General features: G+C 41.2%; 1 protein-coding gene across 1 annotated transcript in view; it reads right to left on the bottom strand.

The window, feature by feature from the left end:
• The window catches only part of LAMA1 (laminin subunit alpha 1), a 145,708-nt gene that overhangs the window by 63,693 nt on the left and 55,264 nt on the right, over window positions 1–26,751 (bottom strand). The window contains exons 11-23 of the mRNA XM_019540717.1: window positions 25,268–25,408; window positions 23,721–23,894; window positions 21,411–21,512; window positions 19,801–20,012; window positions 18,015–18,126; window positions 17,021–17,131; window positions 16,129–16,256; window positions 15,296–15,382; window positions 14,898–15,109; window positions 9,530–9,636; window positions 8,971–9,151; window positions 6,685–6,821; window positions 4,141–4,374 (exon numbers count right to left, since the gene is read on the bottom strand). Of these exons, the coding sequence (XP_019396262.1) occupies window positions 4,141–4,374; window positions 6,685–6,821; window positions 8,971–9,151; window positions 9,530–9,636; window positions 14,898–15,109; window positions 15,296–15,382; window positions 16,129–16,256; window positions 17,021–17,131; window positions 18,015–18,126; window positions 19,801–20,012; window positions 21,411–21,512; window positions 23,721–23,894; window positions 25,268–25,408 (1,938 nt within the window). The remainder of the gene's footprint in view (window positions 1–4,140; window positions 4,375–6,684; window positions 6,822–8,970; window positions 9,152–9,529; window positions 9,637–14,897; window positions 15,110–15,295; window positions 15,383–16,128; window positions 16,257–17,020; window positions 17,132–18,014; window positions 18,127–19,800; window positions 20,013–21,410; window positions 21,513–23,720; window positions 23,895–25,267; window positions 25,409–26,751) is intronic.

Below are 26,751 nucleotides of genomic sequence, written 5' to 3'. Positions count from 1 at the left end.
AATTTCTTTACTGTCCGAGCCCCCAAGGTCTGGAACAGTCTGCCAGCGGAGGTGGTTCAAGCACCTACATTGAACACCTTCAAGAGTATATTGGATGCTTATCTTGCTGGGATCCTATGACCCCAGCTGACTTCCTGCCCTTTGGGCAGGGGGCTGGACTCCATGATCTCCTGAGGTCCCTTTCAGCCCTGATGTCTATGATGTCTATGAAACTCTATAATTCACATCTATGGACCAGAGGGCACTATGTGTCCTATAAAAAAAATGTGGCCACAAAAAATCTGCCTGACCTACTTTATAGAATTTTTTTTAATGAAAAAACACATTGACTTGCACTTCATATATTGTCATAAATACAAAGAACAAACAAGTCTATGTATTTGAATTCAGTATTACAGTTACACTGTAGTTGTGAAGTAGTCAAAATACTATGCAAGAATATGAAGAAACCAATCATTGTTCTATCTGAATGCACCATGAATCTTTGTAAGCTTAGCAAGGATTCAGCATAGCTAGAATCTACCTTTAAAAACTGAACATACAACTGGGCCTAATCCTGGATTCCTAACAAAAATCCTTATTTGAGTTCTCTAAGAGTTTTATTTAATCAAAAACTGTAGGATTCTGACAAAACAAGATGACCATGAGCTGAAAATAAATGTACAGAACTACAAAGCAGAAAGCAGGACAAATAGGTTTCTCCATTACTGTTACAGGGATCCCAGAAGGAAAAACCCACTCTAGAGCAGTAGTTGGCAATGTTTTCTGGCAGTGGGCTGCAATGACCCAGCTCAGGTCTGAAGTCCTAGACCTCAGCTGCCACTGTCACTCCTGCCATGACTTCTCCCGACTGCCTGGTGGCATATCACAGGCGAAGTACCCAGCTGCAGTGTGATACAGTGCAGATGAAGTCCCCTGACAATGAATGCCACAGAAGTCTTCCACTTCTTTGTGCTAGATTCAATGGCTTTGTGAGCTGAGTTCCAGCCCACAGGCCACAGGTTGCCAACCCCTGCTTTAAAGGAAAAATGGCATCTCATGAGCACTGCTGCTACCTCCTCCACTGGCTGCACCTGTTTCCACCCAAGTCCTGATACTCTCTTGCTGGAATCTATCTATATTTCCTTGACAAAAAGCCAGACAAAGAAAGATAGAAATGCCTGTGGGTAGATATTTTCAAGAAGCAGGTAAGTGAGCTGTTGAAAGAAACAGCTTTACTGCAAAGCATCTGGGAAAACTGATAACTTTGTTAATAGGATGCATACAGAGATGTCCAGGATTTAGGAAGCTTAGCAGCTAGAGAGGACTGCAATGGTACCATGGAAGACTTCTCTGCAGGAAGAAGACTAGTTGCTAGCTACCATGTGCTCCATTCCCCATGGGTTCACCCATCAGGATCAAGAACAGCTATTCAAATCTTGAATAGATAAAGAGCAGAAGAGCAAATCTCTGGCCAGGAACAAACTGCAACTTATTCGGGATCACAGAGTCCTAGTGGGATAAATAATGTCTGGAATATTGATATAGAAGGGTCTAGGTCGTTCAGGGAAGACAGGCAGGGAAAAAGGAAGTAAGTGTTGCTCTTAAATCCTGAAAGAAATGAAAAGAAAACATGGGGGTAGAGTCTGGGAGAAGACAAAAAAGGAAGAAAATAGGTCAGTGCCATGGTAGACATCTAGTATAGGCTACCAAATCTGGAGCTGTAGAAGGATGCAATTTTTAAAACAGTTGAACAGTAGCATTTGTAGGACAGGACCTGGTGCTGAAGAGGTACTTTAACTAACTAAATCTCTGTTGGTAACAATACAGTAGGACATAGTGGGCCAGGTGCTAGTCCAACTATTAGGCACATAATTCTACTTAAGTGTCTACCCAGTTTGAATCCCTGAAAAACTGTTTAATGCAGAAGATGAGCGGATACCTCTTCTCCCCCTTTCTTCTTTTTGTAACTTGTTCTTAAGGATTAAGGTGACGATGCATTACAAAAATCAATGTATTCATGGATTTTCAGACTTGAACAGAGTTGGACTAGAATCACACTTAGGCACCTAAACCCACTTAGACACCCAACAGGTGGAACAGGATCTTCCCAGTCTGTCTAGCAGGTTCTTGAAGTATGTGGGAAGATCATTTTTTCCAGAAAGTGGATGAGGGAATAGGAACAGTCTAATTCGAATGTACATGGAGGAGCTGATAAAGAATCTGGAAGTAGAAGAAACACAAGTGACATGGCAATAAATAAAGGCCCCACAGGTGCATTCACAGAAAGAAAAAAGACAAAGCAGTGCAAGCAAATATTGAATGATACAAAGAAGGCTGACTTATTCAGTCTTTTTTGCTTGAGTCCTCACAAAGAAGAATAGTTATAAATAAGTGCTTCTCACAAATAATATTGTAGGGGTACAAATCTAGGCAAGAGTATGGAAGAACAGTTTAAACACATGCATATTAAATTAAAATAATTCAAGTTGGCAGGCCTTGATGAAATTTATCTTAGAATACTTTCTAACCTAGCCAAAGCAATCTCTAAACCATTAGGCTAGGGACACACATTCAACGAGCCTGTAGAGAGTGAACCAGTTTGCAAGTGGATAGACCAGGGGTGGGCAAAATGCGACCTGGGGGCCGGATGCGAACTGCCAGGCCATTCTATCCAGCCCGCAGGGCCCCTAAAGAAATTTGGAAAATTAATATTAATCTCCCTGAGCTGCCCGTCATACAGCCCTCAATGGCTTGCTAAAACTCAGTAAGCGGCCCTCTGCCCAAAATAATTGCCCTCCCCTAGGATAGCCGTTCAGTACATGCCTGCAGTGGCTCAAGTCAAAAGCCCAGGGGCACTAGAGCAGCCCTTCCTTCCACAGAGAAGCTGAGCTGAGATGGGGGACTGTCGCAGTACACTCAGGTGCCCTGCACCTGAGAGTGGAGGCTGCTCTGGGGAGACCCCTAGTGGCAGAAAGGGGGAGGCTCAGCTGCCAGTCACCAGGGCTGCACAGGCGCTGGCTGCCGGGGCAACTGGTAAACCCAGCTGACCAGGAAGGGGCAGGGCTTATCCCTTCTTAAGCCCAGGTAGGAGGCCAGGAGGGCAGTCCCTCTCCAGCAGCTGTGGGAGTAGGGACTTAGCTCAGACAGACAGAGGTGAGGACTCTGGCAGTGAGAGCATCCCCCAGTCACTGCTGGGGTTGGGCAGCCCTCCTTCCCCCCTGCTCCCTCACTCTCTAGTAGGGAGTAGAGTTTGTTTGACTGGACAGTCTAGTTTTTATGTTATAGCCCAGGGGCTTTATGTTTTATGTTTACTGTTTTGACCGGAGGACCGGGCGAGGCTATTAGGGGTGGAGGAGGCCTCATAGGAGCTCCACGGTAGCGTGGGGTCTCCTGGGGCCAGAGAGGTCGCAGCTTTGTTTGGGGCACATTGGCCCCAGCCCCGGAGCTAAGGGGCGGCAAGAAGCCCCAGAGCTAGGGGGCAGCGGTGACAAGCCCTGGAGAGAGCAAAGCGGGGCGGCGAGAAGCCCCGGAGAGAGAGAAGGGGGCAGCGAGGAGCCCTGAGAGAGAAGGGGGCAGCGAGGAGCCCCAGAGCGAGCAAGAGAGGGGGCAGTGAGGAGCCCCAGGAGTAAAGAGGAGGGCCAGAACATAAGGCCTAGGTCAAACCACATCAACTCCATCTGCGAGGCTTGGGCTGCAGTGTAGGGGAGGAAAAGGAGCCGCAGGTAGCACCCCCTATCACCGGGGCGTGGAAAAATGGGCAGCCTCCTGCTGATTACAACCATCTTCTAATCAAGTAAAATCAAGGCGTGGCAGGCAAGTAAGCAGGCGGTTGGCCCCTTACAGGAGGGCGGAGCCACTCCCAGAAAGGCTCCGATATTGATACTCCTGTCACAGGGGCCATGGTCAGGCCCCGACAGGCCTACCCCAGTGGCTGTCTGATGGCCAGGATTCCTGGCACACAAGGCTGCCCAGCCCCAGAGGGGAACCCTCCTCCCTTTCCCCCACTGCCTTGGGGCAGGGAGGGGGCCTGTTCTATATATTCTTGAACCTGCCACAGAGCACTATTAGGTTAACTCAAAAGCATAAGTCCTAAATGTCTATGAAAGGAACACACATACACACCCAGAAGTGATCTTCTGCTACTTATGAATATTATACCTTGCAGGCACAAATGCCAGTCTCTTCTTCACAACTGCAGATTCCTTGACCCTCTTCACACTGGTCTGCTTTGGTCCCACTCAATTCACAGTCGCAAGAAACACAATCTGGGTAATCCCTATAGCCTAAAGCACACCTGGAGCAGTCTTTTCCTCCGAATTCACTTTTACATTGGCATTGACCAGTCAAATCACACTGGAGACTGGCTGAACCAACAGCACTGCAATTGCAGGCCTGAAAAAGAAAAAACAAGCAGAGTTCATACATAGCAAACATTTAGAAACAACTTTTTTAGAACAGAAACTGCAAGGTCAATTTACAGCTGCAACCACACACACAAACAACAAACAAAACCCCAAAAAACAGAAACACAAAAAAACCCCCAACATTTGTCAAAAGTGTCTATGCAACAGTGAAGCATAGATTCCTAACAGGAAACAGTGTTTTGTATTTTCTTTTTACAGAACAAACTGGTATTTCCTTAACACTATATGGTAGTGTTGAATTTTAACTGCATCTTAATGTAAGTTAAATACAGTTGACAATTTGAATTCACTTCAACATTTATCTGCATTTAAAAAGATAAGAAAAAACACTTTAAGGAATAATTAACTCTGCTGTAACACCTGCCAAGGTAAAACACACTAGTCATAAGTTGATTACAATCCATTCTGGCTGTTTTATGTTGCTGAGCACTGCAAAGGTGCCCAGTGCAAGGAGCAAATGAAGAATTCTGTTACCAGTGGGGACTCCTGGGGTGTTGCAAAGCCAAAATAGCTGGCTGTACCATACTTGCACTCCCACTTGTTCCGGAGGTCATGTAGAGGACCTACCAGAGATGATGAAAAGCAGGGAGGAGTGCATGGAGTGCACCATATCTTTTTCTTACTTGGTGGCTGAGGATTGAGCCCTGAGTACACTGTTTGATGGCAAGGAGAAACTTTCAAATTAGTTTTCATAATGTAAGTAACCCCACACAAATTGCAATGTGATGATATGGTAGAGAAAAAAAAATATGGCTAAAGGTTTAGCTAAACTGAATGCAGGGCCTTTCTATGAAAATGTAACATTTTACTATATCAGCATGAAAAGTCACTATGGCCTGGTACAGACATTACACTTTCACTGGCGTAATAGCCTGGAGATCGATCTATACCCATAACCAAACAGAAGTTTGGCACATATCAACTAGTTTAAAAATGGCAGAACCTGGCCTAAGATTTGTCCTCTACCCCAATCAAAGGGCGAACATGTGTTCTCTTTGCTACCAATCTAAAATATGCAGTTTACAGAGAACCATGTAACTTGGATTGATTCTGCCTTGGGCTTTTTGAACATATATACCTAGCCTAGGACATGACTGAGTTATGTAACTGGTGTGTGTGTGATTCTGCTAGTCATGCACTGGCCCGTTTCGCTTATGCTGTGGAGTGACAATTCCATATGGAAAACTACAGGAGGATCTGTGCCTCTCAACTTCTCCTCCTGCTGGGTGCGCACAGAGGGACACAGTCAATACCAGCACTAAAATGTTGAAATGTTTGCTGCAAATGTTACACTAATTTAAAGCCTGGTTGTCAAACAACCAAGCAAAATTACAAACGAATGAGATTGAAGGTTTCATTGAGCGATTATTAGAACGTAATCCTGATTTAAAGAGCTGTGAAATCAAAGCAACAGCACAGCTGTGTACTACAATACTGGCTATAAACTCTGCCCTGCACAACAGCAGCAGGTTTGACTCTCCATGCAGATCCCTAAAAGAGATACACCACCATGTTCAACTGGACTTTGATTAGTAAAATGCCAGACATGTTATGATTATACTAAATGCTGGCCCTGTGCCTTTTCTGGGAGGAATTTACTGGTTGAGTTTAACGGTCTAAAAATGAATAGGCTCCCAGCTGGTTACAGTTCTCTGGAATCTGTTCTAAGTTGGCACTGTACTACTTAATTATAACATTTTAGCTGACATTACTGGGGAGTTCAGAAGGGGGTTTTGCTAGAGTGATAACAGACTGAAATCCTCTGAGATCAGCCCTGCAAGCTATGCCATTCAAGTTGATCATCACCATGGTGTTAAGGATGATTTTTTTCCCCCAGGCAGGGAGCAGAAATCAGCACACAAATTTTCTTAAAACATCTGAAAAAAAGGTGTATGATAGAATTAATGACATCCTAAGTCTTAAGAGCAAAATATAATAGCTACTCTACGGCACTACTCTACTCTAAAGTTGTAAATCAACTTTCTTACTGCCAATAATTATTGCAGAACAACCATATAATTTGTTAGAGTCAGAAAGAAACACTGTAAAGTGTTAACAGGACCACTGCTGCTGCCCAGTGCATGGACTACAATTAGTCACCTATTTTTCAAAACTCCTGGGCACCCAGCTAGTAACCACTCAAGTTTCAAGTCAGGCAACAAAGAATGAGCCAAACAAAATAAGGAGCCAATCCCAAACAATTTACTTATTGTAAATCCTTCAGGATAATGCTGATTATCCTTTAAACAGCTGTAGTTTTTTAGCAAGCATACAATACCTTGCAGCCAAGCTCAGAATCATGTCCCCAGTAGTTTTCCTTACAGAATTCACATTTTGGTCCTTCTGTGTGAGGGGGGCAGATACACTGGCCATAATCTGCATCACAGTTGTTCTGAGTATGAGGGCAATTGCAAGCTGCAAGAGAAATAGAACCATAAGACTAGCTTTCCCATTGTTAGGCTTTCTAGGCATTTTTACACATGCTCTGGGATGAGGCACTGAGTGCTTTAATTAGTGAGCTGTGATAATTAAAAGTGAACATACTTCACATGCATCAGTGTCCCCGTGCATCCCTGTGCTGAAAAAATGTTGGTGGGGTGTTTTGAACTAAAGCTCATTGAACGAGCTTTATTTCAAAGCGCCCCGTCACCATTTTTTGACTGTAAGAACACACAGGAACACTGATACACGTGACGCAGAAGGCTGCTGGAGCACATCAATTTCCATGCTCCAGCAGAATCAATTAATTGAGTTTGCTCTGACACACTGGATTTCCAGCACATCAGAGCAGGCTCCCCGCACATCTGTAGGAGCCCTCTGATTACAGGTGAGCATCAAAATGAGTTGACAGCCTTGCTTTCCTGAATTATAGGATACCAGCCACTCTTTCCAACAGAAGCTCCTTAACAGCCAGAATAACTGAGGAACAAATTGTGAAATTAATTTTGGTCTTCAGTAGGTTTAACTATTCCTGTCAGGCCCAATCTGTCATATGGTACAGCTTATCTCTTTGGCTTCATGAGATAGCTGGCTCTTCTCTCCACCCATTTAGGAGTCTGTGCATCCCCAGTAAGATAGGAAGCAGTAGTCTCTGAGCTGTTTTGAATGGAGGGAATGCAACTGTCTTGTACCCTAAGCCCCTCCAGCCTCCCTTGGAGATAAAGACCCAGTAAAATGCTGCAAATTTGCATCCACCCTAAATTCACCAACAAAAGGCAACTGGATAACTATATTTCCCTGAAAAAGGAGGGTATCTTTAAATAGGGAAATATTGCATTTTGATTTTCAGATCAATTTCTAAACAAAATGTTCTGACCTGTCCTTGCAAACACAAAACGTTTATTCTAAAGTTGACCTAAATGTAAAAGAAAGAAAATGGATAGAAGAGGGCTAAATGACCTACCTGTTCACCAAAAACACACAAAACACTTATTTTGGGTGGAACACAACGCTTTAAGTTGACCTAAAAATAATTTCCCATTTTTTGAAAAATGAACAGGACTGTCTTTTCTCCTGTATTTTTTAGATTCAGCAGCTTTCTTAGACATGTAGGCTTTCTTTCACATCATATTTACATTCTGCTTGATGCATATGTACGATATAGTCAAATCAATTTCATTGATGATTGAATGGATATGACAACCTTTACATGGAAGCTTTTACTCCATTTTTTTTACCTTTATAGGCCCAACTGCTCAGACATAATGATGAAAAACACTCTACAAATGCCTCCAGAAACATCTAAAAAATTAGTCAGATCCCTTTGGGATAGGACCTGATGGCCAGATTAAGGGCTGGAATTTGCAGTCACCCAAGAAAGCTAGATCCCTTTAACAGCCCTGGTTCTAATTCCTAAAATATGCACAAATGTATTTTTTCTCATCACACAATCTCATGCCATATTATACACCACTTTGTTTTGTAAAACCCAAAGGAAATGTTTTCAGTCAGATGAGACATGTAGGCATTCCTTTGGTTATGGTGTGTTGAAATAGATATTTTAATATGATATTCTAGTTACTGAAATGGAATTTGTTCAGGTTTGGACTAACATAACATCATACTATGGCTCAAAACTGGATTATAACGAGATGTGTGAATTTGGAAATTTAATCCTGTATATATGTCTTGTCAAACTCGAAAGCACATGAATTGCAGGGGGAAAAAGCAAAAAAGAAAAATACAGGCTCAAATCTACAGAGTTAATTTATTAGATTTTACATTGTGGCAGAGGGGAAAAAGGAAGTAATTGCTTTCTATATTCTTTGTTGGAATGGAGAGATTTTTAGCAAGATTACTGCTGACCATTTATACTGTAAAATTTTTATAAATCTCCTGATATTTCCTGTCTTTATTTTTTACAAAGAATCAGACCATAAAAAAAATCAAGGAGTTTTAAAAAACATTTCCTAGCAGAAGTACTAGGGGAATGTTCTACTGGCAAGGTTTTGAGAATATTTCTTGAAACAACTGATGTTTCCGGGAGAGTAAGTAACATACAAAGTGTAACATAAAATCCTTTGTCAAAAGAAATTCCCAGAGCAGAACAAAAATGAGAGCTTACGTGTACAACCACCATCCTGGAATGTATGAAAGCCCTGAGCACAGCGATCACACTTTTCCCCAGCCACTCCTAGTACACAGTGACACTGGCCCTCATCATTACAATCCTCAGAGACTGATCCAGATGGACTACAACTGCAAGGAAGACAGCCAAGTCCAGTATTCAAGCCATAATAACCATTCTGTTGGACAGGAAGGAAACATGTTTCAATTAAATTTCAAATCTCACTGAAAGTGAAAAATATTCTCTCATTTTCTTTTTATTACTTTGTATTATCTACTGCCATTTGGCCTGCCTGAACATTTGCAGGTTTTGTTTGGCAGTAGCAAGAAGGTGAAGGAATCCCAAACATTATCCATTTACTGTCTCTGGTATACTCCCATTCTCTACGTTGTGAATTAAAATCCCCAGGAGTCTTTGAAAAGTGTAGTATAACGTTACTCACTACACACTTAACTCAGCAATTCTTTTTGTCTTCATGAAATGGTGATGTCACGGAATGGATAGAAACTGATACTGGAAAATATACATATTAGCTATAGGTAAACTCTTTTCTTACCAAGCATTTATCACATCTTTGTCCAGTTACATTTGGTTTGCAGTAACAGAAGCCAGTTTCATGATGGCAAATACTGGAAAGTGAGCCATTCAGATGGCATTCACAGACTTAAAAGTCATAAAAAGAGACAACAAGAGAAAAATCTATTGAAATACATGGGTATCAGACAATTAAACAGAACAGCAGCTCTTTATATTAGAAGCAAATGTAACAATTTAGCTCGCGTATATTAATGCACTTACTTATCTGCAATAGGTACACTGCTGGCCCAGAGAAAAAAGTTGTTGCATAAGCAGAGATGCACCACGTTAATCAGAAAGTCCATCCTGAGGAACACAGGCTCAATACAAAAATCCCAAGTAAAATTCTTTGTTCATTGCATATTCTCCTCCTCCCCACCCAAAGATAAATAGAAAAGATCACATAATTCTATATTTGAAAGGGAAAATAGAATGGTCTAACAGTTTTTGTATTTTCCTACTTATTAAGAGTTAAATTCTACCCTCTGTTACCCTCTATTAATTCTTCTGAATTGGAAGGATAACAACGGATATATGTTTGTGCCTCTGATAGTGGAATCCGGACTTCTGATTTACAATATACATAGCTGAGTTATGCTAATGCCGGTCTAGAGCTCTATGATGAAAAAAAGATATAGTTGACAAGTAAAGAATGCATGCAGTGACTGTTCTAATCACAGAGAATATACACTTTGCACATTTATATGCTGTAAAAATTCTTTGTGATGCTGTTTTTCCTACAAAGCAAGGGGAATTAATCTCTGCTTAGTAATTTTAGCCATGCACACTAGTAGTCAGATCTAGTACTTTACTGTGATTTGCATATAGTGTTCAAGATAAAGGTTTAGCAATATTATTTTACACGCTACTGTGTGCTTTGTTCCAGCATCATCCAGACCATGCATGTGTCGTGGCCAGCATTTTGATGGTAGAGGAAGACCACTACAAAAAAATCAATCACTAATACTCTTGAATCTACTACTCTTTTACTGTTAAGCAACAAATCTCTCATTTCCGTGAAAGGAGTGTGCGACGTCCACAGTACATTCAGCCCCACAAGCAACAAACACTCCAAAACAGGAAAAGTTTAATATGCATAACCTGAAAGTAAGTAGTAAGTAATAGGGATGTGCAAAGCTTCAGTCCGCGATTTTATTCGCAGAAGATTTGGCCTGATTCGGAGGCCGAATCACCAAATCCGAAAAGAATCAGAAGACAATAAAAAACCTCTGAACCAATTCAGAGGCTCCGAATCTATTCAGAAAAGATTTGGAACACAGTCTTTCAGGGAAACAGAACCTGAGAAGAGGGAGGGAGAGTGGGGGGGAGGAAAGACTGACATCTCTAGCTGGCCAGTGACTGTGATCTTTCCCTGACTCCCCTTCCAATCACAGTGCTCTGGGGGAGGAACATAGACACAGCACATAAGCCTCTCTCTTCAGGGTTTCTGTGCCTTTTGTGAGCTGTTTCTGCCAGACCAACAGCATCTGAAAGGTACTGGGCTGGCTTGGCTTCCTACCTAATCAATCTCCTGCTACTTTCTGTTCTTGGAAAAGACTGCAAGTAGTTTACTAACTAGAATCCCTCTACTTATCTCAATCCAATCCATTTCTTTCAACTTATATTTGTTATTGGGGGGGAGTTTCCAACACTTTTTAAAAAGAAAGCTGTTTTCCCTGGCAGTGTGATCCATCACTGTGCAGGGGAGCACATACACACACTCACACACATACATGATAGAAGAAGTCAGATATTATTACAACACAGAAGTCAGACATTCATAGAAGAAGAGGAGATTATATATACTTATTAATATTTTTAGTTATAGTTAGTTACATACAGACTAAAGACAACACAGAAGAAGGCAGATAGAGATTCAGATTAACATAACACAAAAAAGTCAGACACTTAGTCGAAGAGGAAGAAGAGGAGGAAGAAGAAGAGGAGGAGATATTATTTTAGGTACACACACAACAGTAAACACAACACAGAAAAAGTCAGACAGTCATATATCAGAGAAGAAGAAGACATATATTCCTTGAGGCCAACAAGACCCTCAGCGCTGCCACTGCCCTCCTTAGCCAGGTGATCCCTGTAGTGAGGGTACTTGAGACCAGATGGAGAAGTTCCAGGGGATCAGTGTTCCTGGCTGGGGCAAGCTGCTGTCACCAGACATGCAGGCACTGGTGAGGTGGCTGAAGGAGGGCAGGAGACGGCTGGATCCCTTGCGGTCCAGTACGGTTCACATGCTGGCTGAAAGGGAGCATGTGTACTGGCAGCACCAAAACCCTCAATCACTGGACGCAGGTGCTGGTCAACAGTCAGGAAGGCAGAGGCAAGGAGATGTGGAAGAGGGGGATCCACTTCCCTATGACAGCGTTCTCTGAACCAGCACCAGCCAATCTCCTACACGCCAGCTGCTGCCAATGTGGGCCAAGGGCATTGCTTCAATGTTAAGAGTCCAGACACACCAGACCCCAGCCTCGGGCAGGTAGCACTGAGGCTTTGGGGGCTACCTATCTTACCAAGGATGTGGAGCCACTGGACTGCGACCCCTTAACCTACTGGGCAAGCCACAGCCAGATGTGGCAGGATCTGGCCACAGTTGCCCAGGAACACTTGTCCTGTCCACCAACCAGTGTTCCAAGTGGGAGGGTGTTCAACATTGCTGGGGATGTTATGACACCCCCATATGTTATGCTTGAATCCTGGTTTGGTGGAGCACCTGGTGTTCCTGAAGGTGAACCCCACCGCTGCTGGGGTTCCCCAACCTTCTCCTGCAGACAGAGTGAGTGCCACCCTCCTCACTCTGTCCGCACCTATTTCAGTTTTATTTTTTTACACCAGTTAATGTCCCGCTCTCAAAGCTGGAGTGGGTACTCACTGCACCACCAGCTGAGCTTCCGTGCCTGGACAAACTTCAAGGTATGGGCTGGCGCTATGGGGATGGAGGAGGCCCCAGATCCTGGGCATGACCACTAAAACTGCACTCTGCCAGGGCTGGAGAGGCCTGGTGGGACTGCTGCTAGTGTGGCAGCCCCAGGATGTGCCAGGACCAAGGATCCCCCTGGTGAAAGGCAGGTAGGAGGCACCATAAACTCCAGCTACCACATGCACACAGAGTCCTGGCTGGGAAAAGCCCAGACCTGTCATGTCTTTGATAGGCCTGAGATGTGCTGGTTGCAGTGGAGTTGTGAGGCTCCAGGTGAGCTCAGCTTAGCTGCCTGGGATGCCAGCTTTCGAGTTTAAAAACCTTTTATCAGGCTGAGGAAGTACCTGCAGTTGGTGTGTGTATGTGCTGTTCCTAGATGGAAGGATTAGTAAAGAAGCCAGAGGGTGGCATGCAATGCAGGCATGAAAGCCAGTCAGTGAAAATGGAAATGGAGGCATCGGGGGTGAGGGTCAGGCTGCGGTGGGAGGGGGGGATGTAGCAGTGCAGGTAAAAGTGGAGAGGGTTTGTAAATTCCCTTCCAAAATCAGGCCTGAGAAACTGGAGATAGAGCGGTTTTTTTTTTGAGAAATGTGCCCCAAGAGGTAGTTGGGTATATCTTTGATAGATTCTGGTGCACAGTCTGTGGGAGTACTGGAGATTGTTGGCAGGTTTATTATGTTTTGATCTGTAAGAAGTTGGCTTCTAGTAATGAGGTTAGGTCAGCAAGATTCAGTGCTTGTTTGAATTTACAAACCACTTTTCACAGCCGGGCCTATGAACTTCACTTCATCAGCCTCCTAGGTACAGAAATTCATGGACTCACTATAGACACTGGAATTCTGACACACTACAACTTGCTGGACATCCGACTCCCCAGGTACCTCTCCATTTTTATCTGCACTGCTACATCTCTTTTCCTCCCCCACCCCAGCCTGTCCCTCACCCCCTAACACCTCCATTTCCATTTTCACCGACTGGCTTTTTTGCCTACATTGCATGTCGGTCTCTGGCTTCTTTACTATTCCTCCCATCCAGGAACAGCACGCAGTCACACACCAACTGCAGGTGCTTCGTCAGCCTGACAAAGGGTTTTTTAACCTGAAAGCTTGCTAAGATATATTTCTCTAACTATTCAGTTGGTCTACTTAAAGATACCAGATTGACCCAAAGGACCTTGTCTGCCAGTGCCATGCCCTTGGACCAACACCCCTAGCACCCGTCCCCAGTCAACTGACCAAAGGATACAGGGCCCTGGGCACATCTAAGCCCCAGGGCTGGGGCTGGCAGGGAGAGTTCTCTGGCAGCTGCTGGAGAAAAAGCTTATGCAGGAAAGGAAAGAAAGGCTCTAGTCTGTGACAGTTTGGCTGCCTGAGATGCCAGTGCTACTGTGCTGCAGCGTACTGCTTATTACCTGTTGTTATTTAAAGTGGTGGACCAGAATGAGGCTGTAGGGGAGGAAGAGACCTCACTGGAGTACACTACCGTGTCGTATACAGGCCTCAGCATCAGTTACTGCACACCTTAACACACAGTGTCACCCATGTCATGAGTTTTGCTCGTCAGTAGCCTGAGGTGTAGTTTCCCAGAACCCCCTGTACCTGTCTCCTTGAAAGCTGGCAGGCTCCATGGCCTCAGCATAGGCTACCATCCCTGCAGTTTTCACCTCACTGTGCCTTACCACACAGACGTGACACAACTTTTGCTTGTCAGCAGCTTGAGATGCAGTTTCCCATAAACCCCTGCACCTATCTCCTTGAAACTTCACAGGCCTCATGCTCTCAGAAGGAGCTACCATCCCTGCAATTATCCGAATCAGCCAAAAAATGACCAAGTTATAGGCATTTCAGTGATTCCCCATTATAGTCTCGGGCCGAACCTCTGAATCAATGCCAAATCTTTCAAAGCCAATTCAGCTGAATTGATTCGGGACAGTGATCTGAATCTCTGAGTTACTGTTCTCTGAATCAGCCGAATCCGAATTGAATACTTCCCTATTCACACAGGCCTAATAAGTAAACCATGGTTTCACCAAACAGTATCAGATTTGAAATAAACAATACCCAGCATCCAGTCAGATGCACTCAATGTATTTTGGTGTGGCTCATTTGATCAGATTCTCCTGTGATGAAATTAATAATTATTATCAATACTTGAAAGCACAAGATTATTTTAATAGATCAGCCTGGATGTGCATATACTTAAATCGATTAATAATGTAACTTCACAATTGTAGCCCTTTCCCTTCCTCACCCCAATCCCTCTCTCCATTTTATCTTACTTGTCAGCTTACATCTTAAACTACATTTTAAACTGTAAAGCAGGGATTATATCTTTCAGTTTGTTCTGTGACATTTTAGCACATTTCTGGGTGCTTTAAAATATAATAATAGTAATGATAATAATAACAATAGCTTACCATGACATCTTTTAGTGATCACTGCATCCCCATAGTACCCATCAGCACACTTCTCACAGTGATGGCCCATGGTGCTCCCCACACATTTCAAACATTCTCCTGTGACTGCATCACAATGGCCATCTTCTAGAGGATCTACATTCCCATTGCAGTCACAAGGAACACATGTCTGGCCAGGTACCAGCGGATTTCCGTAATAGCCATTAGCACACCTGCACAACAGGTTGAAAGGTATATCAAACCAAACACATGAATGTCATAGTCACCCAGCCCAACAAAATATTGGTTTTGATTACCCAAATGCCCTCTATCAGAAATGTCCTCATATACTTAAAGTAATCATCTCTAGATAAATGAGGGTAAGTGACAGATTTTTTTCCCAAAGCTGTACTACATACCTTTCACACTGTGATCCTGCATACCCTGGCCAACACTTGTCACAGATAACATCACCTCCTTTTCCTAAGTGGCAGGTGGAACTGAAACTAGCAAAAAAATTTTGGAGAGCCATTATCAAGTCAAAAAGTTTTAAACCTTTACTCTAATTTAAATGGTTCTCAAAGACCACTGTATCAATCTTGTAACCATACATTTTATTAAACCAAGGGTAAGCCTTATATGATTTAAATAATGTAACCTAGATAGCAAAGCTACGACAGGTTATATAATGTTAATACCACATTAGCATTTTTTTGTAAATCTTGCTTCCAGATGCTTTCTATTGCTCTTTAATTGCTTTCAATTAAAGAGTTTTCAGAATTGTTATAGCTGCCTAAAATTGGCCTTTACCTTTCTAACTCTCTTTTCTCTTTGCACAAGGCTCATCTTTTCTAAAAAGCACCATTTTTACCCTGTTCTCATTTCAGGTCTCTTAATTTGTTGGACTAATTAACATTACTCTAGTGTGAAAACTTGAACCAGAACTTTTCTGCCAGATTCAAAGATAATCTTAAGTAAATGCTATTGCATCTTTTTGTAATTCCTTCAATGTATAAATAGTACCAGATTCAATTCAGTTAAATTATCTTAGCTTCAGCAATGAATTTGGCTTTTCCCTAGTCCCTGATAGAAGGCAGTTTTATTTTCCCCCCTTTTCACGCATTTTTATTTCTCCGTTCGTCTGTTACTCCATTCTTCTATTCCATCCTAAGTTTATTCCCCTGCTTTCTACCTCCGTTGCCTATCTGAGATGACTGAAGATACCAAGTAAGATCTCAGACAAGTAGCTTACTTGTTTTTATTCGTTCTCAGAGGACAGGCACAGGGCTGACAGTCTCCAGGAGTTCCTCGGGATGGAGTGCCATAGAACCCAGGCAAGCACTGATCACAAAAAGGTCCTGTAGTGTTGTGTTGACAGGCCTTGAAAAGATACAAAAAACCTTTTCATATTAATTCTTGAGGAATGTTCAGCCCCTGAAGGATCTCAGCATGAATCTTCATGCAATACGCCATTAAGATTCAAGGAAAGGACATAAAAACAACAGACTTTTGAAAAATAATTTAAATTTATCCCTGGTAACAACAACAATATTTAACTATCTGATCTCCAACACTTTAGAATGCACTTTATCGCATGTATTAAAACATCATTATATACACAAGTAAGCGTATTCTCCTACTTGTACATATTTGCAGTAACAATCTATTACATATTTCTTCCTCATTTAAAACCATTCTATTTCTGTAGTCTTTAAACCTCAGAAAGAAAATCTGAGTGTTGAAGTCCTGTCTTCCAAATGAAATGCAAAACTTCCATTGCTGTGAATCAGTGCACACATATATATCTGAAATCAGAATTCAGCTGTTAACTGTGGCATAAATCAATCAATTTTTGCAATTGAAAGCAGATTGATTCAGCTCTTACTAACCAACATAGAGTGAAATCCTTATCCAATCTCTGATTCTAGAGCTATTATTCCTCATTTTAAATAAAGGATTGTGATGAACTGCAACTACTGAGAACAATATTCCATTACTGAAAAGTCTGCACTAAAAAGTTCAAATGCTTTTGTGCTTATGGCTCTGAATAGACACACTATAAAACTGTCTCTCACTCTTCTGTAACTAAAATTCTCATAATTCCTAAAAAGATACTCAAATCACACATGTATATGATGACTTACAAAGCAAACCCCATAGATATCACATTCATTTGCATGGCCATTGCATTCACAAGGTTGGCAAATCCCTCCAAAGAGAATTCCATCTACGCGGTAGTACCCAGGAAGACAGGACTGAAAATAAAATAGCACCAATTGTATTAAGAGTCAAATGTTAGAAAATTAAGGAGCCCATTTCTAAAAACAAACAGCCTGACTCTAATCTGGTATACTTTGGTAGTAATGTTGCAACACCATTGGTCTAGTGGAAGTTACTTTCTGATGTAAAAGGGAGAAGAATCATCTTCAACACAAATTTTGATGAAGCCCTGCATCCATTAGAGGGAGGTAAAATGAGTCATGTGCTGACAGTACACGAAGAGCTTTCTTACTGAGATAATAAAAAACAGAAGTTCTGTCTGCTTTTCACAGTCATTCAAGACTCAATAGCACTTTCAGAATAAAGTAGTGCTCTGCACTGGCATTATTTTGTCAAAACATCCCCCTTTGCTCTACCAATAATGACTCTTCTATTCCCTGTGCCTTATTATGCGATTCATCTCATACTTGCACCAATCTCCAAGCCCAGTCACCAAATCTCCTCTCTAATCACACTGAAATCTCTCCACAAATTCTGCTGACATGGTCTGAATAACCTAAAATAAAAATAAAATGTTGAAAAATTGTAGGCTCAAGAAAAAATGCTATCAAATAAGTATGGTAAATTAAAAACAGAATGAGGAAACTCATACAACTACTTCTGTTTCCATCATTCCTGTGTACCATCAGCCTTTAGTGCTACCAAATAAAATTCAGAATGAAGTTGTCATGACATTTTGTATACCTAGAAGCTCATACCTTCAGCTCTTATACATGCTGGCTCCCCATAATGTATTAAACTAACAGTATACAGCACTGTCATATTTCTATGATACTGTAAATTAAGAAGAGTTTGTAATAATTGAATCATATAAAAATGTGCATGCTTTGGCCTACACCAAGCAATACACCAGGTTACCTCACAAGAAATCCCTGTGTAACCCTGAGGACATTCGCAGTGTTCCACATCTGCTGCTGAAGAAAGTTCTATAACATTAGCACTTGCTGAATCCAAGGTGACAGAGTCCAGCCTGTGACCAAATACAAAAACACCTCAAGATTTGCTTCTTCAATGTTCATTTTAATCAGAAGAATTAACCAGAAACAATAAATCATTAGCATTTCTGAGTGCTACTTCATGATAGCATTTATGAGTCATAAATCTCTGATTTAGTAGTCTAAAATAGATCACAAGTATATTTATACATCTACTCATGGTGGGACTAGGTATAGAAGCCATCTCATCATCAGTGTAAGCCTAGAATGACAACCAGCACAACTGTTGCAGAGATACGGTACTCTTAACTATAGATTTCCATTTCTATCCCTTCTCTGTCAACTAAACAGGGATATACTGGTTAATTTTTTCCCAGGAAATAAGGACAATCCTCTCTGAGTGTCACTAACATCAGCCTATTCTGCCCTGATTTTCTTTTTCCAATTTTGTCTGCAGTATAAAGCCTCTGCCACCATTGCTGTGCCAGCCTAGTTCTACCAGCAAAGCCCCAAAGCGCTTGCAGAGCAGATAATGGCAAACAGCGTTCTTCTGCTGACGTACATATGCCACCTTCCCATATATTAGCTGAACTGGTAGAAGTTCTCTACTGTTGGCACAGCAGCATCCAAAGGAAGGTTTTGCCACCATAGCTGTTTCATTGAGGAATGTGATCTTTTCACTGCCCTAACTCATTTAGCCCATGCCAGGAGAACTTTGTAGTATCGATCACAAACTTGGGATGCAAAGTTAAGACAACTGTTTCAGCTGTATGGAAAAGCAAATCAAGTGATTATGTGTTCAGCCTAGGAGACCATGCCTTCAGCATGTGTGTATAGATAACTGTATATATGTACGTGTGCATACATGTATATACACATATATATGCATATGCCTGTGCATATACATATGTATGTATCATTGATGTAGCGTCAGCCTTGCCAGTCCATTCCCATTAATGTGGAGACGAGGAAGGCACAAATCTCTCCTAGAAAAAACAAAGAAACTTTGCAGTCATAGATAGGGTAGAATAACCCTATGCAATCAGTCTGGAGTCATGAATAGTCCAATTCTTAATTATTCAGTTCCATTCCCCCAAAAGCACAGAGACAAAAACAACTTGCTTGCTTTATGCACAGTGAACAAAACCCAAACACATTGATCCAAAACACTAGCACAGCAAAAGGACAAGGAAAGTGAGCGAGTGCTTCCCCTTGCAGATGGTCTTTTAACATCTCTTTACATATAGTGCCAGCCAACCCCTTTATTTCATTGCAGGCTGCCTTAAAACATGCCAAAATAAGCCCAGTGTTGGATGTTTAGAAATTGCTCCCCTCTAACAAAGTACTACCCCTCATCAATACCATCCTGGCAGGCCTGCTCACAAATGTCCTTGGGGCAAGGTTCCAGGCCATACTTTTTAAGGCAGAAAACAATGGTTCTGCTATCAGTCAGCCCAGAAACAGCCATGTATATTTTTCTACACATTCCACAAATGTTTACTTTTGGGATAAATCCAGTCATGAGGAAACTTCTCTCAGTAAAAAGGATTTGGTTTCTTTTAATCTGTGGGGAAAAGAAATCATTAACTTCTTAAAGCCAGGGTTCAGAATGGCACTTCTTTGCTCAACAGGTCACAGTACCACTGATACCTAATACATTCCAAGTTAATACAGGTCTGCATTCATCCGAATATTTTTTCATCACTTACCTGTATACAGCTCTTTTTGCAATGTTGTAGCTAGCTCTAATCAGAAGATGAGTTACATTTACTAAAACAGACATCAGCCTGTCCCGATCTATAGCCCTTTTTGTATTAGAATCTATGAAGTTATCAGGTACAAGACGCACTGCATTAGAGTACTCCTCATATGGCTGTAATGACAGGCCCTCTGCTCTGGTACTCAGAAAATGCCCATTGCCCTGAAATTAAAATAAGGAAAAATAGCTGGATATATCAGCACAAAGATTTTAGTTAACAGATTTATTACAAGTCCCCATACTAAGCAGGTCCACATCACTACCTATGTGCTCTAGAAAAGCAGATGGTTTGTAAGCTTTTGTGCTGTTTTCTTCACAGGTGAAGTCTTTGTAGAGACCGCTAACTGTACAATTTGACATATTCAGCATGGACCTGTTCATGCATACTATGCCAATTGCCTATAAGATGTTCCCAACTTATAGCCTTTGCAGCAGTCATGCTTGACTGATTTTAAAGCAGGCTGTTCTAGCTTGACCTCAGGTTTTACACATTCAAAAATGCACCTAAATGCACTCTCTTAACTGTCCGTGTGCCACACTTTTGAAGTGGGTTTTCCCATACCTCTATTGCCACGATTCTGGAACTGCCCATGTTTGTACCCTAGGGGCGCATCTACACATGCCCCTATGGCGCTGTTGTTACTGCACCATCATTTAGTACTTCTTCTAGTATGGAGCACGGTTATTTTTAGCTGTTACGTCACCATAACGATGCGCTATAGCAAGGGAGGGAGTCGACATAGCTGCGGCATAACGGTTTGTGCCTGCCAACACTACATCACCATATGCATTGCTACATCAACGTAGCATCTCGTGTAGACACTCCCTATGATCCCAAATTCCTAAGCTTCAAATTCCCTCCTAGTCTTGGCTGCTAGGATCTTTGGGTGGCTAACCATGCAGACTGCTTTAGAGTTGGGCTTCATGGCTCTGGGTCAGGCTACAATGAGATCTGACCCAGAACCGGGGCTCCGTTTACAGAGGCATTCAAAATTTGGGGAGTTTATTCTGACACTCTGAATTGAAATGAAATTATTATGGAAATTAAATGAAACCAAAGTAGTTCAAAACATCAACGTTTTTCCTAAAGCAAGATTACCTTTCTCTGCCAAGCTCTATTGCTATGGGTGCATTATATTTAGATTAATGAGGTGTTTTGGGTGCTTAAAGCTCATGCACAGGAGTTTTTAAATTATTACTTACATCTAAATCAATAAACCATTAAGTCCATGCAAAACAAATCTCTTTAATAAATAAAAGGCACGATCTACTTTAGTTCCTCATGTAAAATGTACTCTGCTCATGCAGCAATCACTCTAGTAGCACCCATCCACAAATTTTAGGTGAACATTTTTTATTTACTGTTCTCAAGGACTGAGAGGGTCCAGAAAAAGCAAGCTGTTACAAAGGATCATGAACCTGAGCAATCCTTAAAACAGTCATTTAATAATAAAGCTTCAAATTATTAATATAACAATATTCTATGCCTTTTTTACCTAGAAATAAATACAGATGTTCCCCAGAATTTTTTAATGTCTGCCTGGCAAAAAAAAAAGTTACCTGAATGATTATATCCACACTAGACACTATATCACTATCCACACTCTCCATTGGAATGTCATAAGACACAGTGTATTTCAAGTATCCACCAAATGCAGTTAGCTGAAATTATGAAACACAAAATAGCAGCAGTCAGTATCAAAAAATAGGTCCTGAAGATTCCAGCTTACATGCAGCAAACTAGGGAGAGTATATGGTACCTTGGCCGCATATTTAATACTTGCATACAAAAGTACTAAACACAGTACTTGTCGCTACTGACTGCACAGTAACCCGAGTCAGTGTGTAGTAGAGTCACTGCATGGCTTTTAGGTGACACTGACCATGCAGTAGCTTGTTACTACTGCACAGTATTATGTCACATCATGCTTTGTGCCACACAACACTACTGTGCAGTAGTAACGAGCTACTGCGCAGTCAGCGTCTCATGTAGACGCAACCTTTGATTATTACTTCTGCAGTCTTTACAGAACAAGGGCTTGTTTTCACGGCCACATCAGCAAATGAATATGTAATGTGACATACGAACTAGCATATAAAGTAGTCTTGGATCCTTGCTGTATAGTTTATAAAAGCTAGATGGGATTTGCATTTTTTGCAGATGCGCTGCACTGTCCTTTCCAAAATTCACAGTATGAAATCCAAACAATACCACTGTATTCTACTTTTAAGCAAACAGACATAATGTATTGAAGTTATTTAGTCAAACCAGCATTGTAAGAGATCAGTATTTGACTAACCATTACATTACAAAAAATTTCTCTCTCAGGCCTCTGTTACATGTTGCATATGTTACGCAATAAACTGGCTAATCGTGCAATAGATTTAGACTGGACACATGCAAAATAAGACTGTCCACGAGTGGAAAGTAATTATCTGGTTAATTAACTGGTTAATTGCACAATACATTTAGACCAGACACATGCAAGGTAATTATCACATGATAAAAAGGACTGTCCAGCTATAAAGAGAACCAACCAACTATAAAGTTAGTGCTTGAAAATGTATAACAACTTTATATCTGATTTCTATCCAGCTTTAATCTGAATGTGTAGTAGGGTCCTCAAAGTTACTTTTGGGGGACTTTACGCACTGACACTGCTTGGTGTATCCACCTACTCAGTCACTTAATATGAAATGAATATGGTGGAGGCACAAAGCATTATGTTTAATATGGGTAACTGGTGCATTTACTATAATGTCATAACCTAAACCCCCATATAAGCAACACAAATCTAGCCATATCATTTAAAAGGACCATGCAGGCTTGCTTTGCTTTCTTTATTATTTTTAAATTAATTATAGAAATTCAGACTTCCTGGGGCTTTTCAACTTAATTGCATAAAGAATCCATCTGGACTAAATATGATTCAGCTAAAGCTGAATAGGACTTCCCTTTCAGTTCTAGTTTGTAGTTGCTCTGAACCATGTCTGGTCCAGGAATACAAAATAGGGGATTGTCCCCTATATGCACTCAATCCCCTGACCCTCTCTCAATGCTCCAAAACTGAGGAAGGATTCAGTTGTTTCAAATCCAGATGGGGAAAGAATCAGACTGGGTGCAGTGGAGGAAGTAATGGGAACAAAGAACTGAGGTGGCAGATGAGTGAGAAAGCACCAGCATTAGACTCTGCCAAGAGAAAGTACAGTAAGGGAACTGGGACTGGGAATTGCATCAGCGGGCAGAGTAAGACTGACTTGGACCAGCATCCTGGGTGTGGGTGTAGGTAGCACAGGACTCGGTGGGCTATTTGGAAAAAGAGAATCGTACTGGGAATCAAAAAAGGGAAATCTAAGGCTGAGACGGGAGCTAGTAGATTGGAAGAGACAGACGAGAACAGCAGCCTGTGGTTAACGACTGTGCACCTGGGATTGAATTAAGGTTCTATCATTTCTGAACTCTTCAGTTCTTGACTTCAAAGCTTTATCAATGGTCTCCTAACATATTTTGATGCATAACTTATTATTGGAGTAGTGTGACAAAACATTATTTTTGATTGAATTATCAATATATCTATACAAGGTGTCCATAAAACAATTGCTGATTGCATGAAATGTTCAGTTAATTAAGAATACATAACAATTGTGAAATGATGTTTCATACCATATATAAAGAATTCAAGAAAAATGTATTAAAGACATTTAGATAAATTCACAGTATATTTGTTGTTCACTCAAAGTAAAATCATTCTACTCAGAAGGTATTATGTTAAAATGTAACAGAGGATTTTTACAGCAATACAGTATGGAAAGATTACAGAGGTTATATAATAAAAATATAGAAGCAGTTCTTTTTATTTGAAAACTTACTTTATTTCCTAGATATGGTTCAGGTGCTGACCAGTAGTAAGTAGGCTTCAGTATTTTCATAGCCACCGTATTGTTGATACTTATTTGATGTGATCCATCAAGCTGGCCTTGCTGAGGCTGTACAGTGTTTGGACTATACAGATCAGTCACCAACCACCTACCCATATCTAACACCTTAGGAAAAAAAGAGAAAACCTAATTAATTGTTGGGAAAGTCATTATTATAGGTAAAATTTCACTACTACAGGAAAGAATAAACATAAGAAGGACCTGAGTCTGCTCTTAGTTACAACAAGTTTCAAACTAATGTTAATACACTAACTTCACTGGAGGTGAGCAAAATTATAGCAGTATAACTGGAAGCAATATCAAGTCCACTGTATTTAATAATATAAAATGAATTACGATAGAATACCACATTTACCTGAATACAAGAAAAGGTTTTTCTCCCTTGATCAGCATCAGAAGAAGCCCCTCATCTTACATTTGCATATATGGAAACTTCATGAAATACACTATCTTTGAAATGCCACTAAAAGCAACGTATGCTCAGTAATGGAAACTATGAAGTTAATTAAACATAGCCTAAACTGAACATGACTACAAAACACATAGCACATACTGATCAAACATGCTTTTGGGAACAAGTTCAAGACAAAACTCCAGTAATTAGATTCTATACCTGGAAAATTATATCAAATTTGTAATTTTTCCATATATAAAATCTAATTATTGAGGGATCATCCTATAAACATGGTCATCTTAGCCAAGTAAATATGATACTTTCCCCTTCTAAGGTGTCTTGTCTTCATGGATCACATACCACTTTACAAACAATACTGCTCAGCAACACCCAGGTGTAGTAAGTATTACTACCCCCATTTTGTATATGGGTAACAGAGACAGAGAGATGAAGTTACTTGCCAAAGAATACAAAAGAGGAGACAAGGATAAAACCTAATTATCTCGACTGGAAGAGTCACACAAGCACATTAAAACTGATGGCAGTGGAAAGACAGGGAGGAGCTGGAGGAAGGATGACTTAAAGCTAGTGTTACACACTTCCTTGTAGTTTCTGGTTTTTATCTTTAACATCCAAAATACTCATGCCTTGATTGTAACTAACTGTTAAAAAGGCACAAAGTGAGGAAATCTGTTCAAGAAGCTCCTCCTTTGCCTATACATGCCTTCAGGCTCTAGTGGCATTTATAACCTTTATTACCTGAGCACAAAAACTACTTGAGCTAAGATCATCAGTCACACTAGTCTTCACCAAGCAAATCCACTTTTCAATGAACACTGAACAATTTTAATGAGTGTGGCAAGAACTACAATTTCCAGTGCTTCCAGTAAGTTATGACCGAATAGGTCTACCTGCAGCCAGCATCCAAGTTGTGAGGTTACCAAGACAATCCAGTTAGGATGAAATCAAATACTAAGATATTGCATGAGCTCGGTAGCATGTCAAAGTGGAAGATGCACTGAATTTATACAACTGCCTGAGGGAATCTATATCCATGAACTAATGGCCTGTAATAGTAAAATACCTGACTGACGGGCCATGCAAGGCTGTCACAGACATCAGAAACCCCAAAGCAAAAACACTCTGTGCAGCCCTGAGGATTTCTTTCTTGCAAATTGTAGAATCCTGCTTTGCAGCGGTCACAGTTTTCACCTTCTACATTCTCCTGCAAATAGAATATAACATTTGTTTTATAGTAGCACTACTAAGGTGGTAAATACTATGGATTAGATGGGATTGAGATATAATAGCATTAAGAAGGATATAAAAGAAAGCAGACTTCAGCACACTAGACGATACTGAATGAGACTTAGTGAGCTCAAAACTGGTTGGAAAAATACCAATGAAAAATTCATCATTTTTTCCCAATTCATCAAAATATAAACATTCCATAGAAAAGATGAATACTGACAAAAATGCAGTGGAATACAGCTGCTGCCCAACCTCCATTCCGGATAGCACTGAGACTTGAATGGCGATGGCTTAGATTCATAGCTGTTCAGACTAAAGCACTTTGTGCAGAAATGAAAGCCTAAGTATAGGTGCCCAAGTATTAGCCTTTGTAGTGATCACCACATACAGTAAACACAGGCATACACAAATGAGAAGGACTAACCAAAAATTTTAATTACAGAGCAGTAGGCAAGCTTGGCAGACCCTTTGTCTCTCTGCATAACTAACAGCTATTACCTAGGTGAGGGACCATCTCCCAATACCCAACTCTTCTAAACTACAGAATATCACAGAATCATAGAAAAATAGGGTTGGAAGGGACCTTAGGAGGTCATCTAATACAACCCCCTGCTCAAAGCAGGACCATCCCCAACTAGATCATCTTTGTCTAGCTGGATCTTAAAACCTTCAAAGATGGAGATTCTACATCCTCTGAGTAACCTGTTCTAGTGCTTTACTAACCTCCTAGTGATAATTTTTTCCTAATATCTAACCTAAACTTCCCCTGCTACAACTTGAGATGATTGCTCTTTGTCCTATCATCTGCTACCACTGAGAATAATCTAGCACCATCCTCTCTGGAACCACACTGCAGGTAGTTGAAGGGTGCTATTAAATCACCTCTCAGTCTTCTTTTCTGCAGACTAAAAAAGTCATTCCCTAAGCCTCTTCTTATACGTAATGTGCCCCAGCACCCTAACTATTTTTGTTGCCCTCCACTCGACTGTCTCCAATTTGTTCACATCATTCCTGTAGTGGGGAGCCCAAAACTGGGTAGAATACTCCAAATGTGACCTAACCTGTGCTGAATAGAGGGGAATAATCACTTCCCTGGATCTGCTGGTAACACTCCTACTAATGCAGCCCAGCAAGCCATTAGAATTCATTGCAACAAGGGCACACTGTTGGCCCATATTCAGCTTATTGTCCACTGTAACCCCCAGACCCTTTTCTGCAGAGCTGCTACTTAGTCAGTCGGTCACCAGCCTGTACTGGTGTATAGGATTGTTCTGTTTTAAGTGCAGGACTTTGTACTTCTCCTTATTGAACCTAATG

This window comes from Crocodylus porosus, unplaced genomic scaffold (assembly GCF_001723895.1).
Source record: "Crocodylus porosus isolate Cpor-Errol unplaced genomic scaffold, CroPor_comp1, whole genome shotgun sequence".
Taxonomy (NCBI): Eukaryota; Metazoa; Chordata; order Crocodylia; family Crocodylidae; genus Crocodylus; species Crocodylus porosus.
This window is presented reverse-complemented; position numbering and strand designations above follow the sequence as displayed.